Here is an 18,461-nt window from a genome sequence, read left to right on the forward strand (position 1 = left end):
TGCTGGATAGTGTGTATTTAAGGAATGTAAACTCAAGTTTGGGTAGACCAACGCTACTTCATTGTTGGGGTTTTTTCCAATTAAAGGATTGGGCAGTCTCTTACTCTTCAGTGAACTTGTGCTTGACATTAAATAAGCCTGCTAAAATGAGTTCACAAGCAATCACTGTTCTTCAGCAAAATACTTAATACCAAGGTCATCTAGTGAAGGCAATTTTAGAAAGACTTTAAGGTTACTTGGATGTAAAAGCACAGTTTTTCAGGAAAAAAAAGCTCCCAGGAAGACTGATTATTCTATTTTTAGTGAGAAATTTGGGTGATGCACCCTAGGAAAGGTGCAGGGTTGCTGGGTGTGCTGCAGAAGAGCTGTATGTTCAGCGATCTGTTCTTGCTGAATTGAACAAAGTTCTAAAGGGCTCATTTGGATTATTGTTGTCCACCAGTGTAACTCGTGAATGAGAGCTATTCTAAGCTTAGTTCTGTCACAGCAGTTCTGAAAATTTAAAACTTGTGTTGCTGGCTTAATTCTCTGTTTTGCTCTAAGGTAGGGAGTGACTGCTTCTGGATAGCAGCTGAACAAGTTAAATAACAGGATATTTTGAGGGAGTAGAAGTTTTGCTTTTAAAATTGAGAGTTACTTTTAAAATCCAGTATGAGATTGTTGACTTAAACTCATGAAAGTATGTAATTTGGATTTAAAAAATACTGAGACATGATAACTTCAGAACATATTTCCAAAATTAGTGTGAGGACTGCTTGTTTTTTTTTCCCCAAGTCATAGGTAATTCCACCTTACGCTTTAAAATCTGTTCTGCTCCTACTATTGACAGGCTGTTCAACATTTGCCAAATACTCCAAAGTACTTTTAAGTACAAAAACAAAAATAGTTAAATGTTGGAGTTGTTAATCACCAATAATTTAACATCCTACAGAATGTGGGGGGAGTGTAAACTCAAAGGAATTGCTTGTGTGCAGTTTGTAAAATTGCATGGTTGCAATCTTGTGTTGTAGTTTGGGGTGTTTTTTTTAGATCTGCTCTGGCAAAATTGACTTCTAAAGCCATCATTTCAAACATAAGCTTGGCTGGAGCTACTGTGGAAAGAAGCAGAACCAGCTCCTTACTCTTTCACTAGCCTTGTCTCAAGTTCACAGAGGATATATTCTTCACCTTGGGGAACTGTTAGGATTACGTTCGTGATTTGTTGTATCTTTGTTCTAGGAAAAAAATATCAGTTCACTGCAGTTTACTGTGCGGCCACATAAGTGCATGTCTGCGAAAAAAGCCGAGTGAATGGAAGGAGAGTGCTTATTAGCAATAATGCTGACCCAGTTTTTTATGATAGTAGGGAGAAATCTGTCTTCTGATGTTATGATAAAACTGTGAGTGTTACATCCAATAAACTGGACACACTGATCTTGGACAGCAGCACCAGGTAAATGCTTAGGGTAGCTGTGCATGCCATAGCTGACTTAGTCATTGAAGAAACTGTTAGTGATGGCACAAAATGAGCACTCAGTTGCTTAGAGAGAGGCACACCAGAAGCAGTGTGACAGAACAGGTTAAATACGTTTTTTCCATTTCATGAAAGGCTATGGAAAAAAGCGATGCAAGTGGAATTTGGAACAGCCAATTCTTGGCCCACTTTCCTTTTCCTTGCCAGTATTGCCTTACATAATCTACTACCCTCTGGCATAAGTTTATTTTTTTCGCTGAAGTTTTTCTTACCTGCCACTGTGCAGCTCATGTCTTGGATTGCTAATTACTGTTGCTGAACTTATTAAGGTTGCTTACCAATGATTGTGTAGGTGCAGAGATTATTCTAATATTAATTAGAGTAGCTTTTAGGTAACTGTAGGATCTGCTGTGCTAAAATAAGTCTCAGTGTTCAATGCACATATTTGCTTTTATTCCTTTTTACCCCATGCTGTGTCACTCTGCTTCAAGCTCACTGGAGGAATGGCTTGTTCTCTCAGAGTGCTATGCACGTGAGTTTGTGTATTACTACAGCAAGAGCTGTCCCTACTGTCCCTATTGAAAGGCTAATTTATGTAAATCAAAGCTTGTTTACAGCATTTTAGATTAAAGAGAATTCATTTACCTTTAATGTTAGTATATTTCTGCCCTGGGTAACTGACAGCTCTTAAAAATGATGGTTTTCCCAATGCTGTTAAAGGCTGTTTGAGCTAGAGATTTTGCAGTGTGTGAAGCTATGACTTGAGTGGTTAGCTATAGTAATTCGTAAATGAGTCTGAAAAACATCTCTTACTGGTTCTTAGAACCTCCCCTTCAATCTGTTCTTGGAGATTTTGAAAAAACTAAATGCAGTGTTGTTTACAATCTATACAAAGCTCAGCTGAGTCAAGGGAACTTGAACAAAATTCTAGTTGTAATGTGAGCTGTTGAAAGAAGTGCTTAGTCGTACTTGTATACTTGTAGCACAGCTGTGGCACATCTGTTCCGGATGACTGCTTGGCAAACCTTCCAGTGTCTTTGTGAATCCAGTGAAGCGCTGAGCCTTTCACGGTCACAGGAGCCTCTCATTTCTCAATATGTAGTACCCTTGCTGCTAATCCAGGAACTGTGGGAGAAAACTACTTTTATCTTAACTAGTATTGATGGTTATTCCTCATGGATCTCCAGGTTTTGTATTACTTCAAATGTAACTGAACCTACGTGTTTACTCCGGAGCAGCAGACTGTGTGGGTGGAAGGTGCTTTTGCAAAGGTGCAATGGCTCAGATCTGCACCCTTCCCAAAGGACGGAAGTGACTGATCATCACATGCATGCTGTCTCCTCTTCTGAGAGTGATAGACCTGTCAGAGTTGTAGAAGTGTCTTCTAACCTGGGAAATATGAAGTGAGGTGATAAGTTGCTTAGTTGGTTTGTCTGTTAAGGACTTGCAGCATTTAGGGCTCTACTGTTAGAAGTAAACACCATCGAGGCACTGACTGGCAGTTAATTATGAAGTCAGGGTCTGTGTGTTCTGTGTCTTGCTTCTCATGAAAAAATCCAGCACCACTCAGAGCATCAATTCTATAAAGCAAATGTTCCAAGTTTAAACCTCTGTGTGACTTTCAAAGGGAGCTAAAGGCTGGTGTTGTAAGAAAAGCAGATTGGGTTGAAGTTATTGAAAGTGTTATGGGCACCTTACTTGAACTGTTATCTCAGTTTTGGTCTCAGTGCTTGGTCTCGTGCTTCTGGTAATGTTAATGTTGTATATAATGGGCTTTCCTGGGTTTGAGTTCCAAAACTAGAGTGGAGACAGGTGTGTGATTCTACTTCTTGGTTTTGATCTGTATGAAATTGCATCGTTCTGGTACTGCAAAACATCATGAGAGTTAAATACAGAAGAGAATGTCATTGCTTATGGTTAAAAGAATGCACTGTCTGTAGTGGGAAGACATGACCTGAAAGCTGGTTGTGCTGCATGGTGCATTGGTGTGACTTTGTTGCCTGCTATGGGTCTGAAATAGAGCGATTGTTTAATTAAAATAATAGCCATTGTAATATGAAGACTCTGCTTGTGTGTAATGGCAGTTTATGGTGCCTATCAGAAGGAGTCCCAGGTCTCTGGAGGGGATCTTTATAAACTATTGGAACACAAGCATTTGAAATTAAGATTGTTGGAACATCTTGGTACCTCGCAAAGTGGATAGTCAAGTCCTGTGCAAAGCTGTCAAGCCCGAGTTTGGTTGGTTGGTTGGTTGTGGGTTTTTTTGCTAATAATGGGGCTGAAGATGTGTCTGTAAGAACACGGCTCATTTTTTTTGAAATGTGATAAAATGGAAGCCTGTAGGCATATACTGTTTGCAAGTCACATTGATTGTTTCTGATGTCTGCCTTTGTATTCTTCTAATATGTAAGTGAACATCTTAATGCATGAGGAATAATAAAACAAAGTGTTGCTGAAATGCTGTTTGCTTTCTCAAGTGTAGTTGAAATCTTAATTAGCAAGAGGAATGTGACTTACCATGTCATAAATATTACCTGGAAGTGATTCACTGAGCGTCACTGAAAAAAGTCCTGTATGACACAGCCTTTTTCTTGTGAGGTTCTAATGAGCTAAGTATTTACAATATATTTTCAACTTCAGATATACTATTCCTCCTGCTCTTTTGGCACTCAAACTAGCTGTCCCAGGATCTAATTTTGCATCTCTTCCCTGCTTTTGAAAACTGCTCTTCAGTTCTGCCTTTTCATGTGTTCCTGTTACTGCTCCCTAACCTCCATTTACCAAGTGTTTGGTATTTATTAAAAATAAATATTTATAGCACAGTGTTGGCGTGGTCAGCTGTGCAGTTACACTGGGATAAGTATGCCGTGATAACCAGAGCAGAGCATTTTCAGTTTAACACTTTGGACTGTAGTACTAGGTGACCTAGGACAAACTGTTTTCCCTCATATCCTTTCTTCCCCATTGCACAATGTAGATAATGCTACATGTAATCAGACTGACCTCCTCTATATAGTCGATTTTCTAGGAACTAAGCAGAAATAAAAGGAAAAGGGAGGTTACATTAATTTTTAAAAAAATTTACAAGCTTACTCTTCTGTTTTGAAGAGGGAAGGCCGGTGACCTAAGAATTTGCTACATGTGAAGAACTGATTTTTGCTCTTCTGTTCACAAATTTATTAGACTAAGTGAAGTTGCATCTAAGTTTTTTACAAAGTCTTACTATACATGAATTTGAAAGCATTTGGATTTGAGCTGCAAAAGTTGCATATTACCTTCCCTTGTAGGTACTACCATCATTTAGTGCTGAATGTTGCTTTCATTTAAAACAGATGGCGAGACAGGATGTTCGCCTGTTGTAGACACTGATAGATTCTGGCTTATTCGTTTGAACTCTGAAGTTTGGTTTGTGCTGAGATGCAAGACTGAACTGGATCAGCCGAAGTGACAACACAATTGTTCTATTTTGCTGCCTCATTAGGCGCACTACAGCCTCTGACAGGAATCATACAGATACTTGTAGAAAGAAGCAGCTGCAGATAAACTTGCCAGAGCATATTGGTTGGAGTGCAGTGACGTGCAAATGCTTTTGATTTTATGCTAAATATACGTCTGAGTGCCTGACTTACAGGTTTTGTGAATTCAATTTCATTTCTAATTAGAATGTTCTTGGCTGTGAAGGTTTCAGTAATTTAAGAGCCATTATATATGAAAGTTTCATCAAACTTCCATAGTTTTTAGTGGGATGTTCCTAATATGGCAGTTTCAGTTTGTTTAAACATAATAATGTCTATGATTTTTTTTTCTTTGTATTTAACTAGTGCTGTTAACAGTCCTAAAGAAGTTTACCATATGCTAATGTGGAAGTGTTTTCAGGTTTTCTGTTCTCAAGATTTTTCTTGTCTTTTATGAATACTCTAGCATAAACGAATTGTTAAATTAAACACTTCTTAAAATTTCTCTTTATTCAGAAATGGACAAAAGCACAGCTTAAATTGTTTGTACTCTTCTGAGACCTGATTCAACAGGAGTGCATACAAATCTTTAAGCACAGATTACCACAGTATCAGAGATTAATTTTTGAAGCTGATCAATTCATTGAACAGCTTCATTCCAAGGTATTTGGTACATATGTAGAATATGATGCTGGTTTTTTTGTCAAATATAGGTGTTAAATACAGATCATCTGCATTTAGCTATTGCTATATATCTGTGTGGTAGTTACCTTCAACTGTTAAATATCTCATTTCAGTACGAGGATGTCGTCCTGGGAAGATTGTTCAGATGACTGAAGCAGAAGTTCGGGGCTTGTGCATAAAATCACGGGAAATATTTCTTAGCCAGCCTATTCTTCTGGAACTAGAGGCACCCCTGAAAATTTGTGGTACGTAAGCTTGAAATATACATGTTTTATGTAAGTGTTTTATTCTAGTTCTGTGCTAGGGGGATTGGAAGATTACTGAGTCAGGCAAATGAGGTTGAGTTGGGAATAGAGGGAGGTCTTCAAAATGTTGAGTGTAGTTTTCAGTTTTGATTGGATTAAGCGAAGAAAAAGCAGCTAGCACTTGGTACATAGCCGATGCTCCTCACGCTATTTTGGAGCAAGTTTCCTTGGCAATAAGGCTTGCTTGTGCCCTCATCTAGTGCAAATTTTGCAACCTGTTCCTTGCCTGCACAGAACTGGTGCTCTTCTGATCACTGTTTTAGAAAGCAGTTAGCTGCTTTTAAAAGGCTCACATGTTGCATGTTGTGGTTGCTCACTTCAAAGCATAAGAAAACAAAGACCTCGTGAAATGAAACACTTGAAAAATTGAAGGCATTGTTAGTCTTTCAGTTGAGAAAGTGAAACTGAATGTAGACTTAAATTAGGCTTAGTTACCATGTAACAAATTCCTTGAGCTTTACAGCATGTTTTAGCAAACATCAGTATTACTGTGAAGCACAAATACAACATGTGCATGTTTACCTCAGTAAGCATTTATAAGATGCTAGACTTGTTCCAAAGTACACTGTAACAACAAGCTTGTAAAAATTGCTGTAAAAGTTTTATAAATACCCGATTGTAATAATCCTTCAACTTGCTTATTAACAATAGACAATGCCTTTGAAAGCATGAAAGTCCTTGAATTAGATTAGTTGAAGTGTCATAATATTAAAGGGGAAGCAATCTTTGTATTCATTACTACTTACATCCTCAAACATAGATTAACTTCTTCCTGGCAGATGCAATGTCTGCAATGTTTCTTACATTGAGAGGATATTACCAATTAAAAAAAAACCCTAACCCCAAAATAAAACAGCCAAACCCACAAACCAACCACTAATGGCAAAGTCATTTTTAAATGACTAATTGCTTGGTGGGGTGGGGAGGAAAAACCAGCCCAGCTTGCCTAATGACATAAAGTTGAAGGTAAAATGCAACTTTATCACATTGTGGTTTCTTTAGACTTTTCACTGTCGTGTAGTCTTATTGTATTCCTAGATGAGGAAAACATGGAAACTCAGGTAGATTATATGTAAGTCAAGGTCTGCAAAGAATAATTGGCCTACTTCAAAGGAAGGTCCTCCTCATCTGTTTGGATCCAGGCAGTTGAATGGACTGTTAGGTGTGCAGTAATAGGTGTAGCTAATGCCCAGCTAAATAAGGCATTTGTTATCTTAAATCAGATTCCAAACACAGTGAAAGTACCAGGAAGTGTTGGGTGCGTCTAAATTTAATATTGGAGCAATTGTCAAGGCTGCATTTAGATAAAAGTGAAAGAAAGATGATTGCTTTCACCAAAAGCAAAATATGCAGCTGGTAATGCTTTGAACTACTACTTTTGTGTGTTCAGGCTATGCCTGAGGAACCATAATAGGATTGTCTTGTCTTACAATCAAGTCAGTTCAAAATAAGCTCTACATCTCAAATGGCTGTGTTTTAATGTAAGATGAAAGATGCTCTTATGTAAATGTCCATTTTAAAATAGATGTGGTTTTTAATGTAAGTCTTATATCTGGTAGACTTCGACTTGTGCTCACATGAAGCTGTATTTTAAATGAAGTGCTAAGTGCCCTGAATGGAATGGTAAATGCCTTGGTACCTTTATAAAATTGTTTCTGCAAAATGTTTTTACCCATTAAGTGCATTTGTCCCTCTGGTGCATGTGTGTAGTTATAGACAACATAATAATATTTTCTGTAGTGTGTTTACTTGGTAGTTCATTCTGTTAGTGCTGAAGTCTGGGGATTTGCTAACATGGTGCTGGAGCACTAGACTCAGCATAGAAACAATTTATTGAGGAGTCCTCTGCTTTTTCAGGTTGTGACCTGGAGACTTCTAAATATCAATTAGAATACAAATCATTCTTGTTGCAACAAGTGTGAAAGAGATTTTAGCCAGTGGAGCTTCAGATTGTAACTGAAATTGGGTAGTAGATACTTATCACCTCTATTAGAAGAAAATTGGAGAAGTGATTCTTCTCTCCGAGTGAGAAACAGTTATGGGAGAATGCTGCCTAAAGGAGGAAGTATTGCATTTTTCATGGAAAGTTTAAAGGAATATAATATAGCATGTACTCTTCATACCACTGTATGCTTTAAGAGTTGAACCAGAGAGCATACAGGATTTGGAACCTTTTATCTTTTTTAAGATGAAAAAAGTTATGTGAGTTGTTCTTTTTTCTCTTTTGAGGCCGTGGTAGCTCGTGCTCTACTGGAGAATAACCGCTGAGCAAAGTCAGGATTTTGTCACTGAACAAGCAGCAATAGTGAAAATACATTTATGTAACGCTTAGTGTACAGGACCAGGAGGTACTGAATCTAAATAACATACAGCTTGTACTGAAGGATTTAGGCGTATCTGTTTCGCATCCAGTCGCTCTGATAATAAGTTTTCCAGTCAGCTGGAATACATTGCATGTATGCTGGAAGTTACAGTAGAGCAGCTTTGGCCTCTTCACCCATGTGGACAGCTCAGAGATAGTTTAGCTTGAGCTGCTCCGATGTGGTGCACTGTGGTGGTGTCAATGCCACACAGAGCTGTTCCGTGGAAAGCCTGGTTTTAAAGCTGGCAGTGTGAAGAGTAACATGACAGGTATTTTTCCTAACAGCAAGCTGAAGGGTTGAGTATCTTGTAAGGGATGGAGTCTCTGTCTTGCTTGTTACATGCATCAAAGAAGGAGTTAGTCTAAATGCTGGGGGATGGGATTCTTAGTACGGCAATATTATGGAAATTGACCTTTGAAGTAAGTGTACTCTGTCAGCACAGTGTTCAGTTTCTCTCCAGTCTGAATTCTTCACTGATCTGTTTTTGCAGTAGGTAATGTGACTTTTTTGAGGTACATTTGCTTGCTGATCATATACCTGTTCAATTAGAGGTTTTCTTTCTGGCCTTGTTTTAATTTAAGTGAATTAAAGCTTGGTTAGAAAGCTTATGCTTTATTGTGAAGATTTTTGTAGCTTTTGCATTTCAGACTGGCTTCATACCTGACATAGCAGTTGTGCAGATATGGTGAGTTATTTATATCCTGTGAGTACTTCAGCTTTAATATTAGCATGGTTCTTACCTTTGTAATGCATACTGCCACTTTTGGAAAGTAATATTAATGCCTTTTTTAATATCACCGAATAGAAATTAATTAGCTGGCTTAAGTTCTTGACTTGTGTAAGTCTTTATGTTGTTGCACTAATCCTTGGTAAACTCTTTTTTTTTTTTCAGGTGATATCCATGGTCAGTATACAGATTTGCTTCGATTATTTGAATATGGAGGATTCCCACCAGAAGCTAATTATCTTTTCCTTGGAGATTATGTAGACAGAGGCAAACAGTCTCTGGAAACAATTTGCCTATTACTGGCATATAAAATCAAGTACCCGGAAAACTTCTTTCTCCTAAGAGGAAATCATGAGTGTGCTAGCATCAATCGAATCTATGGATTTTATGATGAATGTAAGCAAAATCTATTACTTTTGGAAGACTACAACAGACTAATACTTTGTTTTGGAAACACTTGTAGTAGTGACTCTTGTAATGCAAGGGTTTCGGTATTCTGTGAACTTGCTTTGAAACTTTCTAAGCTCCAAGCCAAGGTTAAACTCACTCTGGAGTGCTGCTATTTTTTTCTTCTGCTGTCCTTGAAATGCTGTTATAAGAGATTGAGACATTAGTGTGCTTGCAGAAATAAAACCCTATGGAGACAGTTTGCTAACATTTTTGCTTAGGCTCTGATATGTATTACAGGTTGTCTTTAAAAACCAGCTTTCTCTTCCTAATGTCACACACTGTTTTTGTAGGCAAGCGGAGATTTAACATTAAGCTGTGGAAGACCTTCACAGACTGTTTTAACTGTCTGCCTATTGCAGCCATTGTGGATGAGAAGATCTTCTGTTGTCATGGAGGTAAGCTGATGGCTGCTTTTAAAGGCTGTATCTAAACTGGTTTTGGGTTAACGCTCTACCAAATGGTGTGGCTGTGTGTACCTGATATTTAGCTGGAGATATTTAACCTTGTGTTGTCTGTAAAGGTCACGCTTTTCTGTGCACTTGTCAGTAGACCCTCATTCTTACCTGATACACACGGCCCTCTTGTGCCTGAGGGGGAAGTATTCCCATCAGTGTATCCCTCTCTGAAGGTTACTTAATGCTAGAATTATTGCGTGCTTTGCAACATTGCATGTTGCTGTTACTATATATCAGTGCAGCCTTTGCAAACGGTGGCATCCCTAGCAGTGAAGAGTGGCTTTCATAGTAACCTTGGCTCTATACTCTCGGCCTCTTGAACTGTTTTGCAACACTTTGGTGGGTGGGACTGCTAAGGTCACACAGTCAAGCCTGCAGCTTGAAGCGAGACATTTGTTAACCCTGGAACAGATTAGACATGGTTGCATGGACTCTATAAAGCCTTTGCTTCTAGACAGTCTACATTCTGTGGGTACCTGTCCCAGTGCTGCCCTGTTGGTGTACTGAAAAAAGTGTTTGGTGTTGATCTAACCAAGGGCTGTGACTTGTCTGAATGCATGAACGTACTTGGGTTCTCTTCTTTGTAGAACAGGCCTTGCCATGAATTTACAGGCAATGATGCTTAACAGGTTTTCAGAAGCTTGCAGTCAAACAGTTGACAAGAATTTTAGTTACTTGTAGAAAGAGCCATCCTGCCTTTTGCAGCTGTGTTTGCAACTGCCTCCATTAATAAGCAATTTAATGCCTTTCTCAGAGTGATCTAGAAATGATTTGGTACGTGTCACACCTGTGTTGCTAGTGAGATGGAAATTAGTAGAAATGAAAGCAATGCAAAAACATCTAGTTTGAACACCTCTGTTTGGAATTAGAAAAGCAGCGTGTAGCCAGAGTTCCTGAGAATACTCTTCAAGACTTCATGAAGTTCTATTGATGGCTGCCATCCTGCATTTTTAAATTACAGCTATCAATTCAAGAGCTATGCCTGATGGAATGTGCTTTAAAAATGGTCTAGAGTATTCTTGCATCTTGTTGAAAGCTTCTTGCATCATTGAAAGCTTCTGCCTTCAATGCCTGCTAGAATAAGCTAACAGGGTCTTACACATAACATGCTCTGAGATATTAAGTCCCTGTAACAACATTAAGGCTACACTTGAGTTTGCCAGTCTCTGGGTAGCACTGGCATGTCAGAATACCTGTTTACAGCTCATCTTTTAATCTTATTCTCAAGCTATGTGGTGGTGTTTTCTTCTTTTTAAGAACTGGTGTCTATCTTACAGGCTAGATCTCATAGTTTTAAGAATGTGAGATGGAGTCATTCTGCACCTAGGTAGCCAAATATCAGTGGCTAAAAACCCATGTAATATATTTGTCTCCAAAACAGCTATGAAAGAATTACTGTTTTACTATCAACATATATTTTAGAATTTTGGTTTTTTTTGAAAACAGAGCATGAATAGTAACAAAATAGTGGAGTGTTTCAGGCCAACAATTAAGTTTAGGCAGAAGATAATCAAGGCAGCTTAGCAGGTAGAGCAGAATGCTATGACAAAACTGGTAGCTTTGTGTGTATGCATTGGAGACCTGAACCATGAGAAAGAAGCCTCGAGAGCTATTCTTCAAGAAAAAAGATTTTTAAAAAGTTTTAAAAATCTTCTCAAGAAAAAAAGATTTCATTATAAATGGGGGGGGGGGGGGGGTGGCATGTGCGAGTTAAGTTTTCCTACTTGACTAAACAAGAGGTTATTTGTGCATAGTATGCTTTAAGAATCTTTTTATGAAAAGCCGTATTTACTTCGTTATTCATTGCCACTTGCCCCTTAAATTGTTCAGGCTTAGTCTGTAACTGAATTTATTGCCACTCTGAACTGATCTGCGGCTGTGAAACAAAGTAAAAAGATTACTAATGTGCTGTGTGCTCCTAATAAATGGAAGTGGACGTTCAGCACAGAAATAAGTTTTGCCCTTTTTCCACTTTTCTCCAGTCCTATCCAAACTGCATTCCAGAGCCAATGAAGTAATGGACTGTCAACGCCTTTTCATGATGTTACTACTCTAATAGACACTGAGGCAGCAACACAAACCATTCAACTCTGCTGGAGGTTGAAGCTAGCATATAGATATAAGGTAGGTGCCTTTTTTACTATATTGCGCATTTTTGCATAGTTTATTTTAAAATTATTGTCCTCTGGGATATAATAAAACTTTGCAAAACCGCATAACATAGTAAAACAAAAGGCACCTAACTTCAACCCCAGTAGGCCATCTACAATAGCTTAATATATTGAGTCATGTCTTTTACCTAAACTTTGCTGGATATCTGTTTTGAGTTACCCATCTTGCAATCTAACTCAAACCTCTCTTCTACCCTGTTTTTTAATGTTCATGCTAGTGAAAGGATCATTCATTGTATCTTTTCCATCAGCTCCCTCTCTTCCCACATTCCTCACACATGTCATAATTTGTCCTTTTTTTAAGGTTGTCCTCTCAACTAATTTCTGACTTTGCTCTTTATCTCACTTCATTAAAGCTTATTCCATAACCATTCCTGACTTCTCCCTTTCTCTCTGTATTGTATTCTGTACAGCATTGGTCCTCTTATCTATGACACCACTCTCTAGCTCTAATCTTTAGAGAGCTTACATGATTAGTTTCAAGTTTCTGTAAATGAAGTCCATATTGTAGTGACATATTGATGGAATACATCGGTCTTACCACACTTGATTGAAGCTCTGAGATGGGAGTTATGTTTGTACAGTAAAATACTGCATTTATGTAGTATTTTTAGGCTCTGGAATTCTGTTTTTCTTGTGACATTAGTGACAATGAACCGGCTGTTGATGTTTATCTCTACTTAATTTAAATGGTATTCAAAGATTACCCTATAGAAATTAGTACCGACCACACTTACTTTACCAATTCCACACAGTCAAAGAATGGTTCAAATCAAATTTGATGAGTCTGCCAGGAGTAATGAGAATTCTTTGTTTTCCCTTAGGGAAGAGGTGGTCCTATGCTTCAACAATATAGTATACTGAGTATACTTGAAGGTATTCTTTCTGTGCTTAGCTGTTGGGACAAGACAACTTAATTGTGTACTTTTAGTACGCTGTAGGTTTCAGCAATGACTTTACTGGCAGCAGCTTTACAGTGAGCTTTAGCATTCTTATATTCTCCATTCAGCGCTGATCATGTAGGACTTTTCTCTATAGGTATGAATTTGAGACATTTGCCATTTCTTAGTGTGCTAGGGGAGTTAGGAAAATACTTTGGGAAAGAAATGGTTACAAAGAAGTCTGTGAACCTGCAGGCAATTCCGTAGGGTTTTGCTGTTTTCCAGTAATGCACAATAGCACAAAAATGGACAGCCACACAGTTGAGACATGATTTGTAGTAACATTTCCTTTTAAAGAATCCATAGAGTGCTTTGAGTTGGAAGGAACATTTAAAGTCACCTAGTTCCCAAGGACCCTGCTGTGGGCAAGGAACCTTCCACTAGACCAGGATGCTCAGTCCCATCCAGCCTGACCTTGAACACTTCCAGGGATTAAAGATTTATTTTGGGTGCAACCTGAAATGCTGAAAACTGTAACTTCATAGAAAGTCAGACTGGTCGTGTTTACTTCACTGAGACTGCCCATTGCAATCTCTGGGTGTGGTGCTGTGTGCTAATGTAATGTGCGTGCAAATTGATCAGATCTGGGGAAGTGGTAGATTCATCAAAGTCTGAAAGGTGATTTTCTACTAGAATTATTATTATTATTCCTGTATTGTTGTGTTTATAGACTTGATTAATACTCCCTTTAGGTAGTTTACTGTTGGATTTCTGCCATCCTTTGCAACCTCAAGGCAAGAGCATGAAAACAGCTTTATCAAGCTGATGATGATAGAAGGCTTTTACCATAAGAATGCTTCAAGAGAAATAATCTAAAATCTTCATACTTGAAGAAAAGTTCCTCAAGTCTGTATCAAATGCTTTGGTTCCTGTCAAATATCATTGTTCTTGTAACATATACATTGCCACTGTGCAAACTCTGATGTTAGCTGAAATTATTTTACATGGTGAAATGACCTTTCCAATGACAGCTTTCTTCTGTCCTGTCCAAGTTCTGGACTGAGTCAAATTGATATGGTTTGTTAACATGAAATGTGTTTCATCACAAATTAGGTCTTCATGTTCTATTTTCAAATTTTCAGCTTTCTTAATTAGATACCTTGGCCTAAGTAATTTAGAACACTTAGGACCCTTATTTAAGGACATGTTAAAATGCTGTAGCATCTCACAGGCTCTCTTTCCTGTATGCCCCAAGTAGAGGGTGTGTAAATTCCTCAAAGGGTGGCTTTGGAATTCCATGCTTTAATTGTAGTTGCATGTTAATGGCTAAACTATTGAAACATAGCTGTGTCTGTACTAAGTGTTTTGGGGATTTTTGAGTAATCAAAGTACTGCGATTTTATAATTGACTTAAGCAGCTGAGCTACAGTAGATGACAACCTCCATGGCTAAAAGGATGGTGATGTGAACCCCTTGCTAATTTCACTTGCATTATTCTCTGTCCTCTATTCAGCAACTTAATTGTCTTATAGCAAACTGCCTTTTGTTTATGTTGCAGTGGAAACAATGGATGCTGTGTGCCTTTGAACCTCAAATCTTGTGTTCTCTGGAACCCTTTCCGCAGGTAAAATGCGTATATGAGTCACTTGTTTTCTTGTACTTTTACAGGACTGTCTCCAGATCTCCAGTCAATGGAGCAGATCCGGAGAATTATGAGACCTACAGATGTTCCTGACACAGGTGAGTGAGATGGAATTTACTGTAAATAAGTCTTAATGATGAAACAGGTTTAATCAATTTCTGTGCAAGTGATGTAGTGACTTAGCGCAACCTCTGTTCACAGTACTGTATTCCTTGGTGCCTGTACAGGATGTGAGTCCTGTTCCTCATGATGGCTGTTATCTGAAGTGTTAAAGGTTGTTGTGTGTGTTGTTGTTCTTGTTTGTCATAGCAGAGTAGGGTATGTTTTTCTATACATGTTTTTGGGTCTATTATTCAAAAGTTTCTCTTGAAACATCTTAGAAATATAATGTAAGATAAAGGAATCTGAAGAGGTAGTTTCCTTTGCCTTGGTTAGGCACACACAAACCTTTTTAGTCTATCAAAGAACATAACTGTTCAAAGTTAAACAGTACAACAAAGTTAAATTTCCTGGGTATTTAAGTATTTGGGATTCTCTCTATTTGTCTCCTTCCTCATTAAATTTGAAAAATACAGCTCTTACTTCACTGCAGTTGGGATTTCAGTTGCATCTATCAATGTACTAGTTGTGAAATTTTCTTCTACTTGGTTATTGTTCTGTTTATAAATGTTGGATGCAAATTACTAGTGCTTTCCGTACAATGCTCTTTTGAATGGTGTAATCAGTCTTGCTCAATGTCTCATTTATTACAGATTTTCTTACTAGTGGATTGAAAAGACTGTTGAGCAGTACAATGGGATAGTTTTTGAAGTGTTGATTTCAACAGTAGTCTGAAATTAACTTGCAGAGGAGATACAAGATCTGAACCTTTTTTTGAACCTAAGTTACAGTTAGATTTTGAAGTAGAAGAATTCTGTTTCCTGTAATGTTTCTTAATGTTGATGCATGGGAGTAATTCAGGGACTAATGTTAATATACCTACTGTCCTTTAAACAAAACCACTTCTGTGCAAGCATATGCACTCCTAACACTAAGATGCGTTATAGACTGGTGAGTGATTGCTTCTGTAGTATAAATTACTACACTGTTTGTCCTTTTATGCTACTTACTCACTCAATGCATAACCAAATAAATGTCAGCACAAACGAGTCAATCTTTGCATATATCAGCATTCCCAGAAAAGATGGTTTTATTCAGCAGGCGAATAATAATGCTTGAGGCACCCCCACTTCAGGAATGCCCTTAGAGAACGTAGTTCTTGTTTCCATGGACACTCCACTGAAATCATCGCTCTTCTTAGTACCTCCTAAAAATAAGTATGGAGATTTTTTGTAAAAGGTTTTTGTTTCGTGTACTGTTAATTTTGCTTTCAGAAGCAATAGCTGTGTGTGTACTGTCAGAGCCAAAATGAAATGTCCCATCAGAGGCGTGTGTGCTGTGGTACAGTGACAAAGGTCTTCATCTGTTGGACCTATTTAAGGAAACCGGTTTTACATAATGGAAATAAGTCTTGCAGAAAATTAAAAATAAACTGAAGTAGTCTCACTTCCATTAAAGTTTTAAGCCCTTCAAAGCTATCCCTTTGTGGAGGGTGTCACTTGGGGAATATTTGTGTTGATAGAAAAGTTTTGGTAGATGATCACGTGGCTGTGCTAGGATTAGCTCATTATGATGGCTTCTTGTAGCCTGATGAAAAAAAGCTTTGCAACTTCAACTGCAATTTAAAGACATTTTAGGACAGATTTGCCTATTGTTCTGTATGACCCTAAAGTTTATTTGATTTTGGGGAAAGAATGGAAGAGGAAGCACTTGCTAAACAGCCGAGACAAGCAGCTTTTATCACTTGCTGGAAACTCATGGCAAGAAGCTGTTAGGGATTGCAGGGCAATTATTGTTTTGAAAAACAAAGTTACCCAATATGGAACTAAATTTCAGTAAAGTTAAGTTTTTGTCATGCGCTGTCAGCATTCTACAGTTTATCTCTAGATGGAAATATTATCTAAAATCCATTTGTACATGTTCTGTTCTTTCTGTTCTAAAAACAAATCAAATTTTAGCCTGTTGTTAGAGGGGAGTTGTGTCTGGCACCAAAGACCATTTGATAAATATATGTAAATATAAAATGGTGTAGTTGCACAATAGGTTACAAATATTGGTTTGCTTGAAGGATCTGTTGTTTAAGAAATAACATCTTCAATATTTTATTTAGCAAGTAACCAAATGTAAATGTCAATCAAACTTCTGAATGCCAGATGAAGGAGCCTTCTGCCTTCTCTTTCACATTGTGAGACAATGCTGTTGAGTATTTATATGCCTATGGGTCATCACAGGTAAAGAAAGTACAATTTCATGGAAAGCTGTGAAATGCCTTTCAAACATTTGGGGGTTTGTGTTGCAGTTGGACTGGCCTGGTTCTATCTCATGCTCATATTTATGGAAAGTTCTATGTGTGTAAAGGCATTGCAGTTGATCTAGAGAAATCTTTTTTAATACCTGGTGTTAATTCCAGAGTTGGCTGGCCTTTTGTTGCAGAAAAAAAGAGATCTTGACCAGAGCTGAAATGCCAGAGAGGCTTATTATTCTAGCTTAGCTCCCAGACTGGCTGTCATGAGGCTTTTTGAAACAGTCAACAGGGGTCCTAGCAAATTGACAGTGCTATGTGAGATGATGTATCAGTGTTTTGTTGTGTTACATTTTGATTTGGTCATCTAAGCTTCTTTATGAATGGTACGAAAGGTAAGAATCCAAGTTGTTCGTAGTCAGAAATTTAGGGTACGAGATTACTTACTGCCTTTATGACTGGCCTTGCATAGGACTTTTAAATTTAGTGCAGCTTTTAAACTAATGTTTCTTGGTGAGCTGTGAAATTGATGGTTGCCTTTTAATACACATGCACTTTAATATTTTTAAACTCCTTTAATGCTCACTTAAACACACTGAATATTACAATAAAAGATTATTTCACAGAACTGTTTGAATCTGACTTTTTTCATCTCAAGACATTTTCAGTGGTGAAGGGGTAAACAATCTCGATTTACAGACTGTACTCTTTGTCTGAGTTGCAGTTTAAATATTGTTGCATTTGTTGTTAAGGCTTATTTTCTTTAGGAGAGTTGCTCTGGTAGTTACAATAGAACCGGTTTGCATTAAAAAATACCTCCTAAGACTGGCGTTTTCACTTTTATTATCTTTTGAAGGTTTGCTCTGTGACCTGCTGTGGTCTGACCCAGATAAAGATGTACAAGGTTGGGGTGAAAATGATCGTGGGGTCTCTTTCACTTTCGGTGCTGATGTGGTCAGTAAATTTCTGAATCGTCATGATCTAGATTTGATCTGTCGAGCTCATCAGGTATGAATTTTGCTGCTGTTACTTCTTAAAACCTCTCCTGCTCCTTATCAGTAGTGTATATTTTAACTAACTGAATTTGCGCTGTGTTATTTCTAGAGAAAAAATCTTGATTAGAAAGGGCCTATACAGGCTGTGTCCTTCTGTTGGCTCATGTTGAACTGTGTGTCTAATATCAGTAGAGTAGAATACTAACACTGGATTTCTCCATTGATGTCTTCCTTTTGTACTGTCCGTTAAATGTTAGACTGATGTATGTGAACATCACAGATTAAGTCTTCAGATTTAAAGGGGCAGAGTGACTTGAATTTGAGATTTACACTGAAATTTGAGTTCTTCACATTCAGCAGTAGACAATTCCCTGGTAGTTCTAGCTTGAACTACTTCTGCTTTGCTTTGTGGAAATATTAAATGCATTTTGATTATCTCTACAGAAAAGTCTGTGCATAAAAACTTTCACTGTTGCCAGTATTTTGGTTCAGCTGTCCCAGAGTATTTTGACATAGATTGTTTTTATTTTCTCACATTT

The 18,461-nt window shown here is 37.8% G+C and overlaps 1 protein-coding gene across 1 annotated transcript in view; it reads left to right on the plus strand.

Moving 5' to 3' along the window:
- The window catches only part of PPP1CB (protein phosphatase 1 catalytic subunit beta), a 29,607-nt gene that overhangs the window by 7,029 nt on the left and 4,117 nt on the right, over nucleotides 1-18,461 (plus strand). Inside the window, exons 2-6 of the mRNA XM_038132553.1 lie at nucleotides 5,706-5,837; nucleotides 9,153-9,383; nucleotides 9,728-9,832; nucleotides 14,613-14,684; nucleotides 17,784-17,935. Coding sequence (XP_037988481.1) covers nucleotides 5,706-5,837; nucleotides 9,153-9,383; nucleotides 9,728-9,832; nucleotides 14,613-14,684; nucleotides 17,784-17,935 — 692 coding nt within the window. The remainder of the gene's footprint in view (nucleotides 1-5,705; nucleotides 5,838-9,152; nucleotides 9,384-9,727; nucleotides 9,833-14,612; nucleotides 14,685-17,783; nucleotides 17,936-18,461) is intronic.

Source organism: Motacilla alba, chromosome 3 (assembly GCF_015832195.1).
Source record: "Motacilla alba alba isolate MOTALB_02 chromosome 3, Motacilla_alba_V1.0_pri, whole genome shotgun sequence".
Taxonomy (NCBI): Eukaryota; Metazoa; Chordata; class Aves; order Passeriformes; family Motacillidae; genus Motacilla; species Motacilla alba.